Source organism: Scyliorhinus torazame, chromosome X (assembly GCF_047496885.1).
Source record: "Scyliorhinus torazame isolate Kashiwa2021f chromosome X, sScyTor2.1, whole genome shotgun sequence".
In the NCBI taxonomy this organism is placed as follows: Eukaryota; Metazoa; Chordata; class Chondrichthyes; order Carcharhiniformes; family Scyliorhinidae; genus Scyliorhinus; species Scyliorhinus torazame.
In genome coordinates, this window is record NC_092738.1 from 10,708,523 (window position 1) to 10,732,246 (window position 23,724).

Below are 23,724 nucleotides of genomic sequence, written 5' to 3' on the forward strand. Positions count from 1 at the left end.
AGCAACCCTTTCACCCCCGGAATCAATCTGGTGACCCTCCTCTGAACTGCCTCCAAAGCCACCACATCCTTCCTCAAATAAGGAGACCAAAACGGGACACACAGACATCTCTATTGTTGATGGAAGGTGGACTTGATACGTTAACTCGTTGTCTCTCTCCACCGACACTGCCTTCCCTCTGAGGATTTCCAGTATTTTTTCTCGCTATGACCTCCAAATGCAAGAGGTGGTGTAGTGTGAACAGTTTACCTGCATAATTTTCCATTGGGAACTTTCAAACAGTGGAGGCAAAGCGTTGTAATGTTATCTATTTAAAAAAAAAGGTCACGGCAAAGGCACCTCCCCTCTGGGAGGCTGGTTATATTTGTGAATGCATCAGAGGGCGGAGTGATCCCTTTTGTACATTTCACTCTGTGAGACGGTTCCGTATCTGCTTAATTTCAACCCACCTCTGGTCAATTTCACCCACGCTGCATCTCAGGCGATGGCAAGCTGCAGGAATGGCTAAAACCTACCAGTTCTATATGGTCTTGCTGTTGCTACACATCAGCACCGGGGCCGGTGAGTACTCCGGGAGTTCACCTGCTAGGAGGGGGGAGGAGAGGGAGGGGGAAGGGACGCCCGCTTTTTGTGTGTTTATTTAAAAAAATGATATTTAAGCGCCTTAAATGTTTATTCACATCTCTGTCCTCGCAACATGGCGCCTAGAATTGAATACAATGTTGTCACAAGGGGCTAATTGTTTCACTGGCAAAGTCTCTCGTGATCCAAGCTTAAATAGAAACTGGGAGGGAGGGGGAAGCTGGTGAATTGCATTTGCTTTTCCAACATGGCACAATCATTTGTTGATCGGCTTTTGTTTACCTTGTTAATTTCGCTTCCATTTCTTTTTGTATATTTCACCGACCTGGTTTCGCCTCGATTGTTGTGTTTCCAGTATTGATGGCACTTGAGGGGAGGGGGGTGACTTTAATGATCTCTCGCTCTCTCACACAAAAGCGGCAGGTATTTGAACGAAATGGCTTTGTCCAGCTTTACTGAAGTCTCGATCACAGTGAACGTCCTATTAAAATGCCCCTCCCCCAGTTCTGTAGAAACGTTAAATCAATTCTGAATTTAATGAGCTTACTAGGTGCCTAGTGGACCTCGAATCAAAAGCGAGGCTTCCAGTAAATATATTGCTATATTAATCTTGCTCCCTCCCTCTGTGTGTGGATGATCCTGAATTCGGAATGTGTCCTGGGCTGACCCGAGATATATAAACTTTGTGTGGGGGTGGGTGCAAGTAATTGGGCACCCATTATTTTGTTTTGTTTAAACTCCCTCAATTTCTTTCTGTTTAAAGTGACTGCTATAGTCAAAGGTCCTCATTCTTTTTGTTGTTGTGTGGATTATGAGCTTGTGCGATTGAGTGGGCCTTACAAGGGCAGCAGAGCTCTGTTTTATTTATGGACCACACTCGTGCATTCGTTTCCCAGCACACGGGAGGTCATATTGAAGAACAGCCAAAGCTGGGGGAGGGGAAAGGAAAGGAAAGGAAGGTCTTGCCCTCGGCCAGGAATGTTGATGTACCATCTTAGCTGAAATAAGTGGTCCAGAACAGACTCGGGCTGTATTTCCCAGTCTCTCTCTCTCTCTCTCTCTCTCTCACACACACACACACACACACACACACACACACACTTGCCCCTTGCAGAAAGCCTTGGTCTTGACACTTGATTAAGCTGATGTGACCTATTTAATCCGGACTGCTGCACCAATCCCTTGGACCAATTTTGGGCAGAGGGGAAATATTGAGAGTGACTGTTTCCAGACCCGGAAGTAAAGTCGACACTCGTTTAACCCACTTTAATGCCATCCAGAATTGTGGCTTTTCAATAGCTGTGGGTGAATGGCAGCTCCCCCCCCCCCGCCCAGGTGCAAGTTCCAGTTTAGATATAAATGCATAACTTGAGAGCTGCTCCTTGTCCAATTTCTGAAGGCAATTAATATGGAAGACTTGCAATGATGAAGATCTTTTTGCAGCGCTCTGTCAGCACAGATCAAACTGGCACTGCCAATGTCCGAAACTGTGGAACAGAAATAAAATAACTTGAATTTATGTCGTGTCCTTTTAGAATAGGAACCGGGTGGAGAGGCAGAGCGATACCATTGCAGATGTTGGAGCCTGGAACTACAGGCGGCACCACCAGTGGTTGTGGGAAGGAAATCAGGGGTAAAAGTGATCAGAATTGGAGGAGCGTGAGCGTCTGTGTTGTGGAGCTAGAGGATGTTCCAGAGATGGGGAGGGTGTAGGGGCTGGAGGAGGTTGCAGAGATGGGGAGGGGTGTAGGGGCTGGAGGAGGTTACAGAGATAGGGAGGGTTGTAGGGGCTGGAGGAGGTTACAGAGATAGGGAGGAGGTGAATGGACTGGAGGAGGTTACAGAGATAGGGAAGGGTGTAGGGGGCTGGAGGAGGTTACAGAGATAGGGAGGAGGTGAATGGACTGGAGGAGGTTACAGAGATAGGGAGGTGTGTAGGGGGCTGGAGGAGGTTACAGAGATGGGGAGGGGTTTACGGGCTGGAGGAGGTTACAGAGATGGGGAGGGGTGTAGGGGCTGGAGGAAGTTACAGAGATAGGGAGGTGTGTAGGGGGCTGGAGGAGGTTACAGAGATAGGGAGGGTTGTAGGGGCTGGAGGAGGTTACAGAGATAGGGAGGGGTGTAGGGGGCTGGAGGAGGTTACAGAGATAGGGAGGGGTGTAGGGGGCTGGAGGAGGTTACAGATAGGGAGGGGTGTAGGGGGCTGGAGGAGGTTACAGAGATGGGGAGGGTGTAGGGGACTGGAGGAGGTTACAGAGATAGGGAGGGGTGTAGGGGGCTGGAGGAGGTTACAGAGATGGGGAGGGTTGTAGGGGGCTGGAGGAGGTTACAGAGATAGGGAGGGGTGTAGGGGGCTGGAGGAGGTTACAGAGATGGGGAGGGTTGTAGGGGGCTGGAGGAGGTTACAGAGATAGGAAGGGTTGTCGGGGATGGAGGAGGTTACAGGAGGTGGGGAGGGTTGTAGGAGGCTACAAAGACCGGGAGTGTGAGCTGAGGAATTAATGTGTAGGCAGTGCAGAGATCCGCTTCCTGTCCAGGAACTGGCAATATTTGTGAACTCTTCCTCTTCGTGCTTGCTTCATATCCGTTCAAGTCCGTGAACTTGGCTCTGTATCCCTTCTTTTTTTTTTAGGGAGTGAGCTGATATCTTTTCTTCCTGATTCCATCACTTATTCTTTTTCTCACCTCCCGTTACCTTGCTGAAAGCATGAGGCATGCTGAGGAATTGCCCTCTGATACCAGTGTTGTAACTCTTGATTGGTAGAATCTTACAGCTCGAAGCCCATTTGGCCCATCGTGCTAGTTCTGGCTCTCTGAAAGAGATACTCAATTAGCCCCATTGTCCCTGCTCCTTCCCCACAGGTCCTGCAGGTTTATCCTTTGTATCAACCTGATGCCCATTTGGGGCAGCACAGTGGTTAGCACTGCTGCCTCACAGCTCCAGGGTCCCAGGTTCGATTCCCCGCTGGGTCACTGTCTGTGCGGAGTCTGCACGTTCTCCCTGTGTCTGTGTGGGTTTCCTCCGGGTGCTCTGGTTTCCTCCCACAGTCCAAAGATGTGCAGGTTAGGTGGATTGGCCATGCCACATTGCCCCTTTAGTGTCCAAAAGGTTAAGTGGGGTTGCGGGGATAGGGTGGAGGTTTAGGCTTAAGTAGGATGCTCTTTTGGAGGGTCGGTGGAGACTCGATGGGCCGAAGTGCCTCCTGCACTGTAGACTCTATGAAAGTTACTTCTGAATCTGCTCCCACCACCGTTTCGGGCAGTGCATTCTAGATCAAATTAAATAAAATTCTCATCTGTTGTATTGGTTCTTTTGTATTTTGGGCAGCACGGTAGCACAGTGGTTAGCACTGTTGCCTCACAGCTGCAGGGTCCCAGGTTCGATTCAGACAGGTTCTGCACTGTCTGTGCGGAGTTTGCACATTCTCCCCGTGTGTGCGTGGGTTTCCTCCGGGTGCTCCGGTTTCTTCCCACGGTCCAAAGATGTGCCGGTTAGGTGGATTGGCCAAGATAAATTACCCTTGGTGTCCAAAAAGGTTGGGTGGGGTTATGGGGTTGTGGGGATAGGGTGGAAGTGTGGGCTCTTTCCAAGGGCCGGTGCAGTCTCGATGGGCCAAATGGCCTCCTTCTGCACTGTGAATTCTATGATTAATTTCCTGGGATGGCTGTACCACAGCAGAAAAGACGCTTCCCTTTGAGATGCTTTCCTATTATTACTCTTGGCTCGCCCCCTCAGTTTTCTGCCGTTGTTGTCACTGCCATTGGCGGGTGTATCTTCCCTTGTGTGTTGTGCTATTTCGAGATGGAGCCCAAGGTAGGAAGGATGCAATAATGTTCTGCCGGATGTTTTTGAACAGTTCAAGCAGACGTTGTGTAAACACTTGATCTGTGCACCATTATTCTTTGCTGAAGTCCCAGTGTCACCTAAGTGACAAGATTGTGTGTTATCTGATTGCTGAGGTAGCCAAGCCCTGTGCAGTGACTTATACCGTGGGATTCTGTCTTCATGATTGATGCATTTGGTCAAAAATTTCTCTCCACTTAAAAAATGCCAATTTGCACACAGCAAACTCGGATGGTCTGGGCTCTCGCTGATATTGACCAAGGGGTAGATATTGCTAAGTGTGAATCAATCCTTTGCTCTCAGCTGAATAGTTCTGTGAGATTGTTTTACATCTGCCTGTGAACAGCGAGAGCCTGGGGCTAAAGTCTTATCTGAAAGATGGCACCTCTGACAGTGCGTGCACGGTAGCACAGTGGTTAGCACTGTTGCTTTGCAGCGCCAGTATCCCGGGTTCAATTCCTGGCTTGGGTCACTGTTTGTGCGGAGTTTGAATGTTCTCCCCATGTCTTTAAAAACATTTTTTTTTTTTAAATTTTGCAATTTAACATGGTCAATCCACCTACCCTGCACATCTTTGGGTTGTGAGGGCGAAACCCACGCAGACATGGGGAGAATGTGCAAACTCCACACGGACAGTGACCCAGAGCTGAGATCGAAGCATTTTCCCCGTGTCTGCGTGGGTTTCCTCCGGGTGCTCCGGTTTCCTCCCACAAGTCCCGAAAGATGTGCTGTTTGGTGAATTGGACATTCTGAATTCTCCCTCCGTGTACCAGAACAGGTGCCGGAGTGTGGCGACTAGGGGATTTTCACAGTAACTTCATTGCAGTGTTAATGTAAGCCTACTTGTGACAATAATTGAGATTATTATTACTTGGGAGTGTCCTCCGATCTCGAGGTGTTGAACTAACAACCTTGCTGATTCAGTGTGTGCCCAGCGAATGGGCTGAAATGAGCGTGTGCCCAGCGAATGGGCTGAAATGAGCACGTCATGGTGGATATACCCCCTCGTCGCTGAGACAACTGCACGGTTCACTGTCCTGTAACAGGGCCTTGCCAGTAGTCCTGCTTTTGAATGGTTGGAAATCACCAAAAACAAACATTCACGAGTTGCGAACTTGACTCTTGGGTGCCCACAAGGAATGGATAGGGCAAGGATAGTTCTGAACTCAAAATAAAGCAAACAAAAAGGCCCAGTGTTGTATTGACCTGAGGCCCATCCAGCTCCCAGGTAGGGTAAGCTGATCCCAGCCAATTGTGTCAGTCAGGGTTCTTCTTGGTGGCCTGATGCTCGTGAGGAGACAGGGCAATCAGCCAGGTGTTTCAAGAAAAAAATAGATTTTAATTCACGCAGCATCTTTTCAATGACATTCCAAAGCACTTTACTGCCAATGAAGTACTTTAATAAAACAAAAAATTTAAGACTATACAATTTTTCTCCCCCCCCCCCCAATTTAAGGGGCAATTGCCATGAATGTACCTTTAAGAAATGTACCTTTAGGAAATGGATGTTTATCAGTGATGTCAGAGTGTGGGTGGAGGTGGGCTGTCTGTCAGCTTTTTACTTTTGTTTTAGGCTGTTTGCTGCAGGGTGTGTTTTAGTTTCGTTTTTGGGTTGGAGCTGAAGCCAGACAGCCAGGTGTACTGTTGATCTCTCTGCCATGAAAAGAAGATCTCTTGATCGTTTGTTGAATTCAGAATTATAAATGTTCTCAGTAGTGAATTTAACCTAATGTGCTTCTGTTAAAAGGTGTTTCTTTTGTCTTCTGGATGTTGTTTGGGAAGTTATTAAGGATTACTTAGTGTTTTATTCATTGAGGGTTGTGTTTGAATTGTATTCATTGAGGGTTGTATTTGAATTGTATGTTTTAAAAAGGTTAACTTGAGTTCATACAATAAACATTGTTTTGCTTTTTAAAAAAAAACTTTTCCATTTCTGCTGTCCCACTCCTGTAGAGTGGGCCGTGTGCTCCCCATACCACAATCTATTAAAAGTTGTGGGTCAGGTGAACTCCATGATACACTTTGGGTTCTCTAAACCCTGGCCCATAACAAATTGGGGGCTAGTCCGGGATAAAAGTCTACCTATTGGATTGGCTTTGTGAACTTAAAGACGGTGAGGTGTGAGCATATTGTGGTTGCTTTTCAGGTGTGGTATTCTAGTTTAAGTGGGGAGTGTGTTGTGGACAATGTCTCTTTCAGAGGCTCTGGAGTTTTTGGGGGTGGAGACGGGCACACGCAGTACCTTACGGACAGAGACTAAAAGCAGACTGTTAGATTTGGCAAAAACATTGCAGTTAACATTACCTGACAAAATGTGAAAAGATGAGGTCATTATGGCGGAGGCTGATGAGATACAGTCTGACTCATTAGAAATGGCAAAGATCCAGTTGCAGATTAAGCAACTTGAAAATGAGAAAGAATTAAAGCAGCTTGAATAAGAAAGAGAGAGAGCGGAAAGAGATGGAGAAAGAGAAGAGAAAGAATAGCCCTAGCAGAACAAAAAGAAGGAAAAAGGGAGATACAGATCAGGGAGAGTTTGAACTTCGTAAAAAATGGCCATGAAACATGACAGTCAGTTAAAATTGGCAGACGTAAAGGGAAACGTACAGTTGGATGATAGTGATGAGGATAGTGAGAAAATGGGTCAAAGTCTTGGTGGGGATCTATTTAAATATGTCCAAGCATTGCCAAGGTTTGATGAGAAGTAGGTGGAAGCCTTTTTCATTTCATTTGAGAAGGTAGCTAGACAAATGAAATGGCCACAGGATAGACAAATGAAATGGCCACAGGACATGTGGTATTACTGATTCAAACAAAGCTGATAGGTAGGGCTAGTGAAGTGTTTGCATCACTACTGGAGGAGGTATCTGGAACGTATGAGGAGGTGAAGAAATCCATCTTAAGTGCATATGAGCTAGTGCCTGAAGCATACGGACAAAGGTTTAGTAATTTAAGGAAAGAATTTGGTCAAACATGCATGGAGTTTGAAAGGCTCAAACAGAGTAATTTTGATAGGTGGATAAGGGCTTTGAAAATAGACCAAACGTATGAAGCTCTCAGAGAAATTATACTTTTGGAGGAGTTTAAAAATTCAATTCCTGATGCAGTGAGAACTCGTATGGAAGAACAGAGGGTTAAAACTGCGAGATTAGCAGCAGAAATGGCAGATGATTATGAATTAGTTCATAAATCAAAGATTGGTTTCTGACATCAGTTTCAGCCGGTGAGGGATAGAAACTGGGGACATGAGAAATACTCAAGTGGTAAAGGTAAAGGTGATCTGATGGGAGATAATAGGGAGATGTACCTCAGATTAAAAAAGAAATCCAGGGGGGTGGAAAAGAAATGAAAAATTTCAAATGTTTTCACTGTAATAAACTAGGCCATGTAAAGTCACAGTGTTGGTGGTCGAAGAAAAGCACTGGGAAGGCTGATGTGGTAAAACAGGATAAGGCGGTGGGGTTTGTTAGAGTAGTCCAGGAAAGCCCAAATGAAGCGAAGGAGGTGCAAAAGATTGTACAGCCTGTTCAAGAAGTAATTGTTAAGAAGGTGCCAGATGTCTTTAAAGAATTTACTTGTGTGGGTAAAGTTTATTCATGTATCAGGAGGAGCAGGAAGTCACAATTTTAAGAGATACGGGAGCTAGTCAATTGTTGATGGTAAGAGATGAGGAGTTATGTAGTTTGGGAAGAATATTGCCAGAAAAGGTGGTAATATGTGGAATTCAGGGTGAGAGGAGTAGTGTTCCATTATATAAGGTATGGTTGGAAAGTCCAGTGAAGAGTGGTGAAGTGGTAGTAGGAGTAATAGATAAACTATCTTGTCCAGGAATACAGTTTATCTTGGGTAATGATATAGCTGGATCGCAGGTGGGAGTGATGCCTACTGTGGTTGATAAGCCAGTGGAGAATCAGACAACCATGTGTTGAAGGACGAATATCCTGGGATTTGTCTGGAGGTCTGAAGGTCGCAAAGTCACAGGTTAAGACAAGAGGAGAAATCAAAGAGGTGAAGATAAAGGTGAAGTGCAATTATCAGAAACAATTTTTGATCAGATGGTTGAAAAAGAACAGGTGGAGGATGAGGCGGATATTTTTAGTTCGGGAAAATTGGCAGAGTTACAACAAAAAGATATAGAAATTAAGCGGATGTATCAGAAAGCATACACGGAAGAGGAATCTGAGTGTATATCAGAGTGTTATCACTGTAAAAGTGATGTCTTGATGAGAAAATGGAGACCTGTACATATGCAGGCGGATGAAAAGTGGGCAGAAGTTCATCAAGTAGTATTGCCGGTAGGGTATAGAAAGGAGGTGTTGCGAGTTGCACATGAGGTTCCAGTGGGAGGTCATTTGGGAATAAGGAAAACTCCAGCTAAAATCCAGAAACATTTTTATTGGCCTGGACTACATAAAGATGTAGTTAAATTTTGTCAATCATGTCACACATGCCAAGTGATAGGGAAACCTCAAGCAGTGATAAAACCAGCACCCTTAATACCCATTCCAGCATTTGAGGAACCTTTTACAAGGGTCCGAATTGATTGCGTAGGACCGCTTCCTAAAATGAAAAGTGGGAATCAATATCTTTAGACTATAATGGATGTGTCTACTAGGTTTCCAGAGGCCATTCCAGTACGTAATATTACAGCTAAAAGGATTGTGGAGGAGTTACTTAAATTCTTCACCAGATATGGACTACCCACAGAAATAATCGGATCAAGGATCAAATTTTACCTCCAGGTATTCAAAGAAGTTATGGATAGCTTAGGAATAAAACAATTTATATCAACAGCGTACCACCCAGAATCGCAGGGAGCGTTAGAAAGGTGGCATCAGACATTAAAGACAATGTTGAGAGCGTATTGTCAAGATTATCCAGAGGATTGGGATAAAGTAATTTCATTCGTATTGTTTGCAATTAGGGATGCACCTAATGAGTCTACCAAATTTAGTCCTTTCGAACTAATTTTTGGTCATGAGGTAAGAGGACCACTTAAATTGATTAAGGAAAAATTGGTGAGTGAGAAATTGGAAATTACATTATTGGATTACGTGTCAAATTTTGGGGGCCGATTAAATAGGGCAGGTGAATTGGCTAGACAACATTTAACAGTTGCACAAAATGTGATGAAACGGGTAGCGGACAAGAACTCCAAAGTTCATAGAATCATAGAATTTACAGTGCAGAAGGAGGCCATTCGGCCCATCGAGTCTGCACCGGCTCTTGGAAAGAGCACCCTACCCAAGGTCTACACCTCCACCCTATCCCTATAACCCAGTAACCCCACCAACACGAAGGGCAATTTTGGACACTATGGGCAATTTATCATGGCCAATCCACCTAACCTGCACATCTTTGGACTGTGGGAGGAAACCGGAGCACCCGGAGGAAACCCACGCACACACGGGGAGGATGTGCAGACTCCGCACAGACAGTGACCCAAGCCGGAATCGAACCTGAGACCCTGGAGCTGTGAAGCATTTGTGCTATCCACAATGCTACCGTGCTGCCCTAGTTTTGGTTCCTAGTTTTGTCAGTGGAGATAAAGTTTTAGTGTTGTTACCAGTGGTAGTTGAGCCTTTAAAAGCTAGGTTTTGTGGACCTTATCAGATTGAAAGGAAATTAAGTGAGGTGAATTATGTGGTAAAAACACCAAATAGAAGGAAGACTCACCAAATGTGTCATGTGAATATGCTTAAAAGGTACTTTGAAAGGGAAGGAGAGAAAGAGGAGGAGGTTTTAATGATTCTGACTCAAAAGTGACGAACCAAATCCAGATGACTGAACTTGACATACTTCAAATTAAATTGGAAAATGAGGATGTTCTTAAACATTGGGATAAATTGTTGAGTTACCTTCCAGAGGAAAAACGAACTGACCTGAAAGAGTTATTGATATTACATGGGCAACTTTGTAGAGATAAATTGGAAGTACTAAAATGGCTATACATGATGTAGATGTGGGAAATGTTGTTCCAATCAAACAACATCCAAACAGACTTAACCCTTTAAAATTGGCACAGGTAAACCAAGAGATTGAGAGTATGCTTACAAATGGCATAATTGAAGTGGGTTGCAGCCAATGGAGCTCGCCCATGGTGATGGTACCTAAACCAGACGGTACCCAACGGTTGTGTGTGGACTATAGAAAGGTTAATGCAGTTACAAGAACGTACTCTTACCCTATCCCACGTTTGGAGGATTGCATTGAGAAAGTGGGACAATCCGCTTTTATTTCCAAACTGGATTTACAGGTTACTGGCAGGTACCTTCATCTGAAAGGGCGAAGGAGATTTCAGCTTTTGTGACTCCAGATGGTATATACCAGTTCAAAGTTATGCCATTTGGTTTAAAAAAACACCCCAGCAACATTTCAACGGTTAACTAACAAAGTCATTTCAGGTCTACATCGACGATCTGGTAATTTTCAGTCAGACATGCAAAAGAACATTGAAAACATCTGATGGAGTTATTCGATCGACCCCAGGAGGCGGGTTTGGTGGTAAACCTAGCCAAAAGTGAATTTGGAAAAGCCCAAGTCACTTTCCTTGGCCATACAATCAGACAGGGTCGAATGGTCACACGGGATGTGAAACCAACAGTTATTGAGGAGTTTCCGAAACCCTCAAGACGAACGGAAATAATGCGATTTCTTGGCATGAGTGGATTTGATCGAACATTTGTGCAAAAGTTTTTGAGCATGATTGCTCCACTGATGGACCTGCTGAAGAAACGTCTCAACTTTCAGTGGACAGCGGAGTTTCAACAGGCATTTGACTGCCTGAAAGCTGTGATCACCAATGCTCCTGTGTTGGAGAATTACAAGGGACTCTGTGATCAGATTGAACTAAAGTATCTGACTTTAAAGAGAAATGCCGAGGCGTAGAGAAGTGGACGGATCGTGCAAGGACCTTCTTGTTCAAAGAGACTGTCAATCGAGAAGAATTCCGGTTGGAGGAAGAAGAAAAAAAAAATGGACTATATTGTTATACCTGTTTGTGTGTGGTTTTTTTTTTAAACAAAAAAAAGTATATTTACTGTGTGCATTTCTTAAAGGATAGTGAAAAGGTGAAAAATGAAACCATCTTGAAGTTGATGGTTTATTTTGTTTTCTTGCGGGGAGGTGTCATGTGAGAGTACCTTTTAAGAAATGGGTGTTTAAGAAACGTACCTTTAAGAAATGGGTGTTTATCAGTGTCAGTGTGGGTGGAGCTGGGCTGTCTTTCAGCTTTTTACTTTTGATTTAGGCTGTTTGCTGCAGGGTGTGTTTTAGTTTTGTTTTCAGCGTTGGAGCTGAAGCCAGACCAAGCAGGTGTACTGCTGTTCTCTCTGCCATCAAAAGACTATCTCTTGATCATTTGGAGAATTCAGAATTGTGAATGTAAACCTAATGTGCTTCTGTTAAAAGGTGTTTCTTTTGTTGTTTGGGATGTTATTAAGCATTACTTAGTGTTGTATTCTTTGGGGGTTGTATTTGAATTGCTGTTTGCTAAGATGTTAACTATGTTTTAAAAAGGTTAACTTGAGTTCATAGAATAAACATTTTTTGCTTGAAAAAATACTTTTCCATTTCTGCTGTCCCACACCTGTAGAGTGGGTCGTGTGCTCCCCATACCACAATCTATTAAAAGTTGTTGTGGGTCAGATGAACTCCATGATACACTTTGGGGTTGTCTAAACCCTGGCCCGTAACACTATTTGGCGTGGCCAATCCACGTACCCTGCACAGTTTTGGGGTTGTGGGGGTGAGACCCACACAGACACTGGGAGAATGTGCAACCTCCACATGAACAGTGACCCAGGGCCGGTATCGAACCTGGGTCCTCACTGCTGTGAGGCAGCAGTGCTAACCACTGCACCACCGTACCAATGAAGTACTTTTTGAAGTGTGGTCACTGTTTGTTTGTAATGTAGGAACCGTGGCAGCCAATTTGTGCACAGCAACATCACACACCAACACACGCTGGGCAGCACGGTAGCAAAGTAGTTGGCACTTTTGCTTCACAGCTCCAGGGTCCTAGGTTTGATTCCCGGCTTGGGTCACTGTCTGTGTGGAGTCTGCACTTTCTCCCCGTGTCTGCGTGGGTTTCCTCCGGGTGAATAGTTACTTTGCATCAGTCTTCACGGTGGAAGACACCAGTGTGATGCCAGAGCTCCAGGAGAACCAGGGGGCAGAGGTGAGTGCAGTGACCATTACTAAGGAGAAGGTTCTGGGGAAACTGAAAGGTCTGAAGGTGGATAAGTCACATGGACCGGATGGACTACACCCCAGGGTTCTAAAAGAGATAGCTGAGGAAATTGTGGAGGCATTAGTGATGATCTTTCAGGAATCACTGGAAGCAGGAAGGGTCCCAGAGGACTGGAAAGTGGCTGATGTAACACCACTGCATAAGAAGGGAGGGAGGCAGAAGACGGGAAATTATAGGCCGGTTAGCCTGACTTTGGTCATTGGTAAGATTTTAGAGTCTGTTATTAAAGATGAGATCGCGAAGTACTTGGCAGTGCATGGTAACCAAAGATGTGCGGGTTAGGTGGGTTGGCCATGATAAATTGCCCTTGGTGTCCAAAAAGGTTAATTGGGGTTACTGGGTTAAGGGATGGGGTGGCGGAGGTGTGTGCTTGAGTGGCCAGTGCAGACTCGATGGGCAGAATGGCCTCCTGCTGCACTATAAATTCTATGATTCAGAGTACCTAATTAATTTTTGTTTTTCCGATTTTAAGGAGCAATTTTTTTCTTCTTAAATTTTAGAGTACATAGAAAATAGAACATTACAGCGCAGTACAGGCCCTTCGGCCCTCGATGTTGCGCCGACCTGTGAAACCACTCTAAAGCCCATCTACACTATTCCCTTATTGTCCATATGTCTATCCAATGACCATTTGAATCCCCTTAGTGTTGGCGAGTCCACTACTGTTGCAGGTAGGGCATTCCACGCCCTTACTACTCTGAGTAAAGAACCTACCTCTGACATCTGTCCTATATCTGTCTCCCCTCAATTTAAAGCAATGTCCCCTCGTGCTAGACATCACCATCCGAGGAAAAAGGCTCTCACTGTCCACCCTATCCAATCCTCTGATCATCTTGTATGCCTCAATTAAGTCACCTCTTAACCTTCTTCTCTCTAACGAAAACAACCTCAAGTCCCTCAGCCTTTCCTCATAAGATCTTCCCTCCATACCAGGCAACATTCTGGTGAACCTCCTCTGCATCCTTTCCAATGCTTCCACATCCTTCCTATAATGCGGCAACCAGAATAGCACGCAATACTCCAAATGCGGCCGCACCAGAGTTTTGTACAGCTGCAACATGACCTCCTGACTCTGAAACGCAATCCCTCTATCAATAAAAGCTAACGCACCATACGCCTTCTTAACAACCCTCTCAACCTGGTTGGCAACTTTCAGGGATCTATGTACGTGGACACCGAGATCTCTCTGCTCATCCACACTGCCAAGAATCTTACCATTAGCCCAGTACTCAGTCTTCCTGTTATTCCTTCCAAAATGAATCACCTCACACTTTTCTGCATTAAACTCCATTTGCCACCTCTCAGCCCAGCGCTGCAGCTTATCTATGTCCCTCTGTAACTTGTAACATCCTTCCGCACTGTCCACAACTCCACCAACTTCAGTGTCATCTGCAAATTTACTCACCCATCCTTCTACGCCCTCCTCCAGGTCATTTATAAAAATGACAAACAGCAGTGGCCCCAAAACAGATCCTTGTGGTACACCACTAGTAACTGGACTCCAGGCTGAACATTTCCCATCAACCACCACCCTTTGTCTTCTTCCAGCTAGCCAATTTCTGATCCAAACTGCTAAATCACCCTGAATCCCATGCCTCCGTATTTTGTGCAGTAGCCTACCGTGGGGAACCTTATCAAACGCTTTACTGAAATCCATATACACCACATCAACTGCTTTACCCTCATCCACCTGTTTGGTCACCTTCTCAAAGAACTCATTAAGGTTTGTGAGGCACGACCCACCCTTCACAAAACCGTGTTGACTATCTCTAATCAAATTATTCCTTTCCAGATGATTATACATCCTATCTCTTATAAACCTTTCCAAGATTTTGCCCACAACAGAAATAAGGCTCACTGGTCTATAGTTACCGGGGTTGTCTCTACTCCCCTCCTTGAACAAGAGGACAACATTTGCTATCCTCCAGTCTTCTGGCACTATTCCTGTAGACAAAGGTGACTTAAAGATCAAAGCCAAAGGCTCAGCAATCTCCTCACTAGCTTCCCAGAGAATCCTAGGATAAATCCCATCCGGCCCAGATGACTTATCTATTTTCACACTTTCCAGAATTGCTAACACCTCCTCCTTATGAACCTCAAGCCCTTCTAGTCTAGTAGCCTGAATCTCCGTATTCTCCTCGACAACACTATCTTTTTCCTGTGTGAATACTGACGAAAAATATTCATTTAGCACCTCTCCTATAGAACATAGAAAAATACAGCACAGAACAGGCCCTTCGGCCCACGATGTTGTGCCGAACCTTTGTCCAAGATTAATCATAGATTATCACAGAATTTACAGTGCAGAAGGAGGCCATTCGGCCCATTGAGTCTGCACCGGCTCCTGGAAAGAGCACCCTACCCAAGGTCAATACCTCCACCCTATCCCCATAACCCAGTAACCCCACCCAACACTAAGGGCAATTTTGGACACTAAGGGCAATTTATCACGGCCAATCCACCTAACCTGCACATCTTTGGACTGTGGGAGGAAACCGGAGCGCCCGGAGGAAACCCACGCACACACTGGGAGGATGTGCAGATTCCGCACAGACAGTGACCCAAGCCGGAATCGAACCTGGGACCCTGGAGCTGTGAAGCAATTGTGCTATCCACAATGCTACCGTGCTGCCCTTAAGAACAAATTAATCTACACTATATCATTCTGCCGTAATCCATGTACCTATCCAATAGCTGCTTGAAGGTCCCTAATGTTTCCGACTCAACTACTTCCACAGGCAGTGCATTCCATGCCCCCGCTACTCTCTGGGTAAAGAACCTACCTCTGACATCCCCCCCCCCCCCTATATCTTCCACCATTCACCTTAAATTTATGTTCCCTTGTAATGGTTTGTTCCACCTGGGGAAAAAGTCTCTGACTGTCTACTCTATCTATTCCCCTGATCATCTTATAAACCTCTATCAAGTCGCCCCTCATCCTTCTCCGTTCTAATGAGAAAAGGCCTAGCACCCTCAACCTTTCCTCGTAAGACCTACTCTCCATTCCAGGCAACACCCTTCGCACCTTTTTCCAAAGCTTCCACATCCTTCCTAAAATGAGGCGACCAGAACTGTACACAGTACTCCAAATGTGGCCTTACCAAAGTTTTGTACAGCTGCATCATCACTAAATTCAATCCCTCTGTTAATGAACGCTAGCACACCATAGGCCTTCTTCACAGCTCTATCCACTTGAGTGGCAACTTTCAAAGATGTATGAACATAGACCCCAAGATATCCCTGCTCCTCCACATTGCCAAGAACCCTGTATTCCGCATTCATATTTGTCCTTCCAAAATGGACAACCTCACACTTTTTTCAGGGTTAAACTCCATCTGCCACTTCTCAACCCAGCTCTGCATCCTATCTATGTCTCTTCTGGAACATAGAACAGTACAGGCCCTTCGGCCCTCGATGTTGCGCCGACCTGTGAAACCACTCTAAAGCCCATCTACACTTTGCAGCCGACAGCAGCCCTCCGTACTATCCACAACTCCACCAAACTTCGTATCGTCTGCAAATTTACTGACCCACCCTTCAACTCCCTCATCCAAGTCATTAATTAAAATCACAAACAGCAGAGGACCCAGAACTGATCCCTGCGGTACGCCACAGGTAACTGGGATCCAGGTTGAATATTTGCCATCCACCACCACTCTCCAACTTCTATCGGTTAGCCAGTTCGTTATCCAACTGGCCACATTTCCCACTATCCCATGCCTCCTTACTTTCTGCAGAAGCCTACCATGGGGAACCTTACATCAAATGCCTTACTAAAATACACGTACACTACATCCACTGCTTTACCTTCATCCACATGCTTGGTCACCTCCTCAAAGAATTCAATAAGACTTGTAAGGCAAGACCTACCCCTCACAAATCCGTGCTGACTATCCCTAATCAAGCAGTGTCTTTCCAGATACTCCAAAATATCTCCTCGGACTCCACGCACAACTTCCCGCTACTGTCCTTGACTGGCCCTACTCTTATCCAAGTCATTCTTTTATTCTTGACATATCTATAGAAAGCTTTAGGGTTATCCTTGATCCTACCTGCCAAAGACTTCTCATGTCCCCTCCTGGCTCTTCTTAGCTCTCTCTTTAGGTCCTTCCCAGCTAACTTGCAACTCATGAGCGCCCTAACTGAACCTTCATGTCTCATCTTTACGTAAGCCTCCTTCTTCCTCTTGACAAGTGTTTCGACTGCTTTAGCAAACCACGGTTCCCTTGCTCAACCACTTCCTCCCTGCCTGACAGGTACATACTTATCAAGGACACGTAGTAGCTGTTCCTTGAACAAGCTCCACATTTCCATTGTGCCCATCCCCTGCAGTTTTCCTCTCCGACCGATGCATCCTAAGTCTTGCCTCATGAATGAAAAATGAAAATCGCTTATTGTCACAAGTAGGCTTCAAATGACATTACTGGCCCCGAGTCGCCACATTCCGGCGCCTGTTCGGGGAGGCTGTTACGGGAATTGAACCGTGCTGCTGGCCTGCCTTGGTCTACTTTCAAAGCCAGCGATTTAGACACCTCTGGAACTTTTCGGAGGCCTATAGAAAACCCCTAACAGGGTGACCTCTCCTTTCCTGTTTCTAACCTCAGCCCATACTACCTCAGTAGACAAGTCCTCATCAAACGTCCTTTCTGCCACCGTAATACTGTCCTTGACTAACAATGCCACCCCTCCCCCTCTTTTACCACCTTCCCTGAGCTTACTGAAATATCTAAACCCCGGCACCTGCAACAACCATTCCTGTCCCTGCTCTATCCATGTCTCAGAAAAGGGCACAACATCGAAGTCCCAGGTACCAACCCATGCCGCAAGTTCACCCACCTTATTCCGGATGCTCCTGGCATTGAAGAAGACACACTTTAAACCACCTTCCTGCCTGCCAGTACACTCCTGCAACTTTGAAGCCTTACTCATGACCTCACTACTCTCAACCTCCTGTATACTGGAGCTACAATTCAGGTTCCCAAGCCCCTGCTGAACAATATCTCCCCCAGATATTGGTACCCCTGTGGTCCAGGTGTAGACCATCCCGTTTGTAGAGGTCCCACCGACCCCAGAATGAATCCCAATTATCCAGAAACCTGAAACCCTCCCTCCTGCACCAGCCCTGTAGCCACGTGGCACGGGTAACAACCCAGAGATAATAACTCTGTTTATCCTAGATCTGAAGTTTCCACCCTAGCTCCCTGAATTCCTGCCTTATGAAATGAAATGAAAATCGCTTATTGTCACAAGTAGGCTTCAAACGAAGTTACTGTGTAAAGCCCCTAGTCGCCACATTCCGGCGCCTGTTCGGGGAGGCTGGTACGGGAATCGAACCGTGCTGCTGGCCTGCCTTGGTCTGCTTTCAAAGCCAGCGATTTAGCCCTGTGTCGTTGGTACCTATGTGGACCACGACTTGGGGCTGTTCCCCCTCCCCCTTAAGGATCCTGAAAACACGATCCGAGTAGCCAATTGTTTTTTCTTTTTCCAATTAAGGGGCAATTTATCATGGCCAATCCACCTGTCCTACACACATCTTTGTGTTGTGGGCGCGAGACCCACGCAAACACTGGGAGAATGTGCAAACTGCATGCGAGCAGTGACCAGGGCCGGGATCGAACCTGGAACCTCGGCGCCATGAGGCTGCAATGCTAACCACTGTGCCACCGTGCTGCCCTATTGCAGTGTTAATGTAAGCCTACTTGTGACACTCATCAAGATTATTATAATGACCTAGATTGCTTATTTTAGTGATGTTTGAGGGTGAAATGCTGGCCAGGTGAACTCGTCCTGCTCGGTCTTATGGGATGTCTTGCATTCACCTATGAGAGCAGGCTAATGTCTCACCTGAAAGACGGCTCACCCTCAGTACTGCCCTGGAGTGGTCAGTCTGGACTTTTATGCTTGGGGACTCGAATGCGCAATGTTTGCGGTTTTCGAGACAGCTGAATCATAGCTGATAAATTGGGAGGTGTTGAGGAGATGGGGATAGCAGTGGAGGTCGTCAAGGGCATGGGTGATGGATGAGTGGCAATGAGATGTGTTGCTGTGTCCGATGACTGGTTATTATCTGTTTAAATTCAGTTGGATTTTGGACGAGCTGCTCTGGAAATTCTGATTCAGCTGAAATCTGATAGAAATGTTCTTTGAAGCTTTCTGTTTAAGGTAATTTGATGTGTTGGATAACAGGCATTTGAGTCTTGTTTGCGTGCAACTGCTAATGGGAAAAACACACAGGAACTGATGGCAATCTGATCCCCTGATCCCACACCAGTGGTCGGACTCTGCACTCTCCAGTCATCGGATTTTCTTCATTATACGCAATTAGATTTTCAGTATTGTCTTTGTATTGTCGTCTAGAATGACTTCTTTTGAAATGTAATAATCCCTGCAAATCTTTCGCCCACCCCAACAACGTTCCTGAAGATGCTGAATCATGTTGGATGGGATCCTGGAGGCATTTCACTCATTTTCCCAGCAGGAGAGCTGAAATTCCATTTTTTTTTTTTTAGGAAGGACTATGGATTTGCAGGAATAACTGGCCTGGCAAAGGTGCTTGCAGCAAACTGGTACACGGATTTCAACCGTGGCTCAGTGGGTAGCCGTCGTGCCTGCTGAGGATTACGTTGCCCTATCGGCGGTGGTGGAGTTGTGTCCCCCCCCCCCCCCCTGGTGGATGGAAAACCCCCGGCGCAGGGCAGTTCTCCCCAGTGCAAATCCGGGCCTACCCTCATTGCAGGCAATATCAGCACACACACAACTTTCCTGCCAGGCCTTCCGTAAGAAATAGAAGCAGGGATAAGCACAATGGCCCTTCCAGCTTGTTCTACGGTGCCTCAAGTGATGAAATCCTGCCCTGACCAATTGAGCCACCGATGGCCTTGATTCCTGCTTTGTGATGGGGTGGGGTCAGGGAAATAAAAACGAATCACTTTAGCTGTTCAAAATTTCTGGTCAGGAACAGACGGTCTGAGTGGTTAGGCCATGACTCTACTGGCTGTAGGTCTGGCCTGTGTCCTATGTAAGTGCACTTTAGGGAGTGATGTTTTGTAGAATTACATAAACTACAAACTACACGTGAGCAGGCTATTTCAACCCAGCTAGGCCGTGCCATGTAGTGCATGCTGGTGTTTATGTTCTACATTAGTCCCATCACGCCCTACGTCATCTCACCCTATCTGCACAACCTTCTGTTCCCCTCTCCCTTCAAATGATTATTCACTTTCTCCTTAAAAGCCATTCGCCTCAACCACTGCCTTTGGTGGTGAGATCCAAGTACGCCACACGCTCTCTGGGTGACAAATTCCCTGTGACTATCTTGTATTTAGGACTCCTAGTTCTGGTCTCTTGTGGCGCACTGCTTTACATCCCTAACGTTTTTAAAAAATGTGTGGCGTCGCTGGCTGGGCCAGCATTTATTGCCCACAATTCATTGCAAGATGAGGGAACCATGGATGACGGGTGGAATTGTGAGACTAGCTAAAATGAAAAAGGAAGCATACATAAGATCGAGGCGACTTAAATCTGATGAAGCTTTGCCGGAATATCGGGAAAGTAGGACAAATCTCAAACGCGCAATAAAGAGGGCTAAAAGGGGTCATGAAATATCTTTGGCTAACAGGGTTAAGGAAAATCCCAAAACCTTTTATTCGTATATAAGGAGCAAGAGGGTAACGAGAGAAAGGATTGGCCCACTCAAAGACAAAAGAGGGGATTTATGCATGGAGTCAGAGGAAATGGGTGAGATTCTTAATGAGTACTTTGCATCGGTATTCACCAAGGAGAGGGACATGACGGATGTTGACGCTCGGGATGGATGTTTAAATACTCTAGGTCAAGTCGGCATAAGGAAGGGGGAAGTTTTGGGTATTCTAAAAGGCATTAAGGTGGACACGTCCCTAGGTCCGGATGGGATCAATCCCAGGTTACTGAGGGAAGCGAGGGACGAAATAGCTGGGGCCTTAACAGATATCTTTGCAGCATCCTTGAGCACCGCTGAGATCCCGGAGGACTGGAGAATTGCTAATGTCCCTTTGTTTAAGAAGGGTAGCAGGGATAATCCAGGGAATTATAGACCTGTGAGCTTGACATCAGTGGTAGGCAAACTGTTGGAGAAGATACTGAGGGAGAGGATCTATCCACATTTGGAAGAAAATAGACTTATCAGTGATAGGCAGCATGGTTTTGTGCAGGGAAGGTCATGTCTTACAAACCTAATAGAATTCTTTGAGGAAGTGACAACGTTAATTGATGAGGGAAGGGCTGTAGATTTCATATACATGGACTTCAGTAAGGCGTTTGATAAAGTTTCCCATGGCAGGTTGATGGAAAAAGTGAAGTTGTATGGGGTTCAGGGTGTACTAGCTAGATGGAGAAAGAACTGGCTGGGCAACAGGAGACAGGGAGTAGTGGTGGAAGGGAGTGTCTCAAAATGGAGCAAGGTGACTAGTGGTGTTCCACAGGGATCCGTGCTCGGACCACTGTTGTTTGTGATATACATAAATGATCTGGATGAAGGTATAGGTGGTCTGATTAGCAAGTTTGCAGATGATACTAAGATTGGTGGAGTTGCCGATAGCGAGGAGGACTGTCAGAGAATACAGCAAAACATAGATAGATTGGAGAGTTGGGCAGAGAAATGGCAGATGGAGTTCAATCCAGGCAAATGCGAGGTGATGCATTTTGGAAGATCTAATTCAAGAGCGGACTATACGGTCAATGGAAGAGTCCTGGGGAAAACTGATGTACAGAGAGATCTGGGAGTTCAGGTCCATTGTACCCTGAAGGTGGCAATGCAGGTCGATGGATTGGATTGGCCAAGAAGGCATACAGCATGCTTGCCTTCAACTCGTTGGAATTTTGAAGGATGAGGGGGGATCTTATAGAAACATATAAGATTATGAAGGGAATAGATAGGATAGATGCGGGCAGGTTGTTTCCACTGGTGGGTGAAAGCAGAACTAGGGGGCACAGCCTCAAAATAAGGGGAAGTAGATTTAGGACTGAGTTTAGGAGGAACTTCTTCACCCAAAGGGTTGTGAATCTATGGAATTCCTTGCCCAGTGAAGCAGTAGAGGCTCCTTCATTAAATGTTTTTAAGATAAAGATAGTTTTTTGAAGAATAAAGGGATTAAGGGTTATGGTGTTCGGGCCGGAAAGTGGAGCTGAGTCCACAAAAGATCAGCCATGATCTCATTGAATGGTGGAGCAGGCTCGAGGGGCCAGATGGCCTACTCCTGCTCCTAGTTCTTATGTTCTTATACTCAATACCCCGTCCGATGAACATAAGAGTTGGCAGGTCAGGTTACAGTTGTATAGGACTTTGGTAAGGCCACATTTGGAATACTGCGTGCAGTTCTGGTCGCCACATTACCAAAAGAACAAAGAAAATTACAGCACAGGAACAGGCCCTTCGGCCCTCCCAGCCTGCGCCGATCCAGATCCTTTATCTAAACCTGTCACCTATTTTCCAAGGATCTACTTACCTCTGTTCCCCGCCCGTTCATATATCTGTCTAGATGCATCTTAAATGATGCTATCGTGCCCGCCTCTACCACCTCCGCTGGCAAAGCGTTCCAGGCACCCACCACCCTTCTGCGTAAAAAACTTTCCACGCACATCTACCCTAAACTTTCCCCCTCTCACCTTGAAATCGTGACCCCTTGTAATTGACACCCCCACTCTTGGAAAAAGCTTGTTGCTATCCACTCTGTCCATAACTCTCATAATTTTGTAGACCTCAATCAGGTCCCCCCTCAACCTCCGTCTTTCCAACGAAAACAATCCTAATCTACTCAACCTTTCTTCATAGCTAGCACCCTCCATACCAGGCAACATCCTGGTGAACCTCCTCTGCACCCTCTCTAAAGCATCCACATCCTTCTGGTAATGTGGCGGCCAGAACTGCACGCAGTATTCCAAATGTGGCCCAACCAAAGTCCTATACAACTGTAACATGACCTGCCGACTCTTATACTCAATACCCCGTCCGATGAAGGCAAGCATGCTGTATGCCTTCTTGACCACCCTGTCGACCTGCGTTGCCACCTTCAGGGGACAATGGACCTGAACTCCCAGATCTCTCTGTACATCAATTTTCCCCAGGACTCTTCCATTGACCGTATAGTCCGCTCTTGAATTAGATCTTCCAAAATGCATCACCTCGCATTTGCCTGGATTGAACTCCATCTGCCATTTCTCTGCCCAACTCTCCAATCTATTTATATGTTGCTGTATTCTCTGACAGTCCTCCTCGCTATCTGCAACTCCACCAATCTTTGGTATCATCTGCAAACTTGCTAATCAGACCATCCAGACCTTCATCCAGATCATTTATGTATATCACAAACAACAGTGGTCCGAGCACGGATCCCTGTGGAACACCACTAGTCAGCTTTCTCCATTTTGAGACACTCCCTTCCACCACTACTCTCTGTCTCCTGTTGCCCAGCCAGATCTTTATCCATCTAGCTAGTACACCCTGAACCCCATGCAACTTCACTTTTTCCATCAACCTGCCATGGGAAACTTTATCAAACGCCTTCCCTCATCAATTAACGTTGTCACTTCCTCAAAGAATTCTATTAGGTTTGACCTATTAGGTTTATGACCTTCCCTGCACAAAACCATGCTGCCTATCACTGATAAGTCTATTTTCTTCCAAATGTGACTAGATCCGATCCCTCAGTATCTTCTCCAACAGTTTGCCTACCACTGACGTCAAGCTCACAGGTCTATAATTCCCTGGATTATCCTTGCTACCCTTCTTAAACAAAGGGACAACATTAGCAATTTCCAGTCCTCCGGGACCTCACCCGTGCTCAAGGATGCTGCAAAGATATGTTAAGGCCCCAGCTATTTCTTCCCTTGCTTCTCTCAGAAACCTGGGATAGATCCCATCCGGACCTAGGGACTTGTCCACCTTAATGCCTTTTAGAATACCCAAAACTTCCCCCTTCCTTATGCCGACTTGAGCTAGAGTATCTAAACATCCATCCTTAGCCTCAACATCCGTCATGTCCCTCTCCTTGGTGAATACCGATGCAAGGTA

General features: G+C 45.9%; 1 protein-coding gene across 1 annotated transcript in view; it reads left to right on the forward strand.

The window, feature by feature from the left end:
- The first annotated feature begins 349 nt into the window (after positions 1 to 349).
- LOC140405334 (activin receptor type-1B-like) overlaps positions 350 to 23,724 on the forward strand; it is a 146,298-nt gene continuing 122,923 nt past the window's right edge. The window contains exon 1 of the mRNA XM_072493625.1: positions 350 to 561. Coding sequence (XP_072349726.1) covers positions 501 to 561 — 61 coding nt within the window. The 5' untranslated portion in view covers positions 350 to 500. The remainder of the gene's footprint in view (positions 562 to 23,724) is intronic.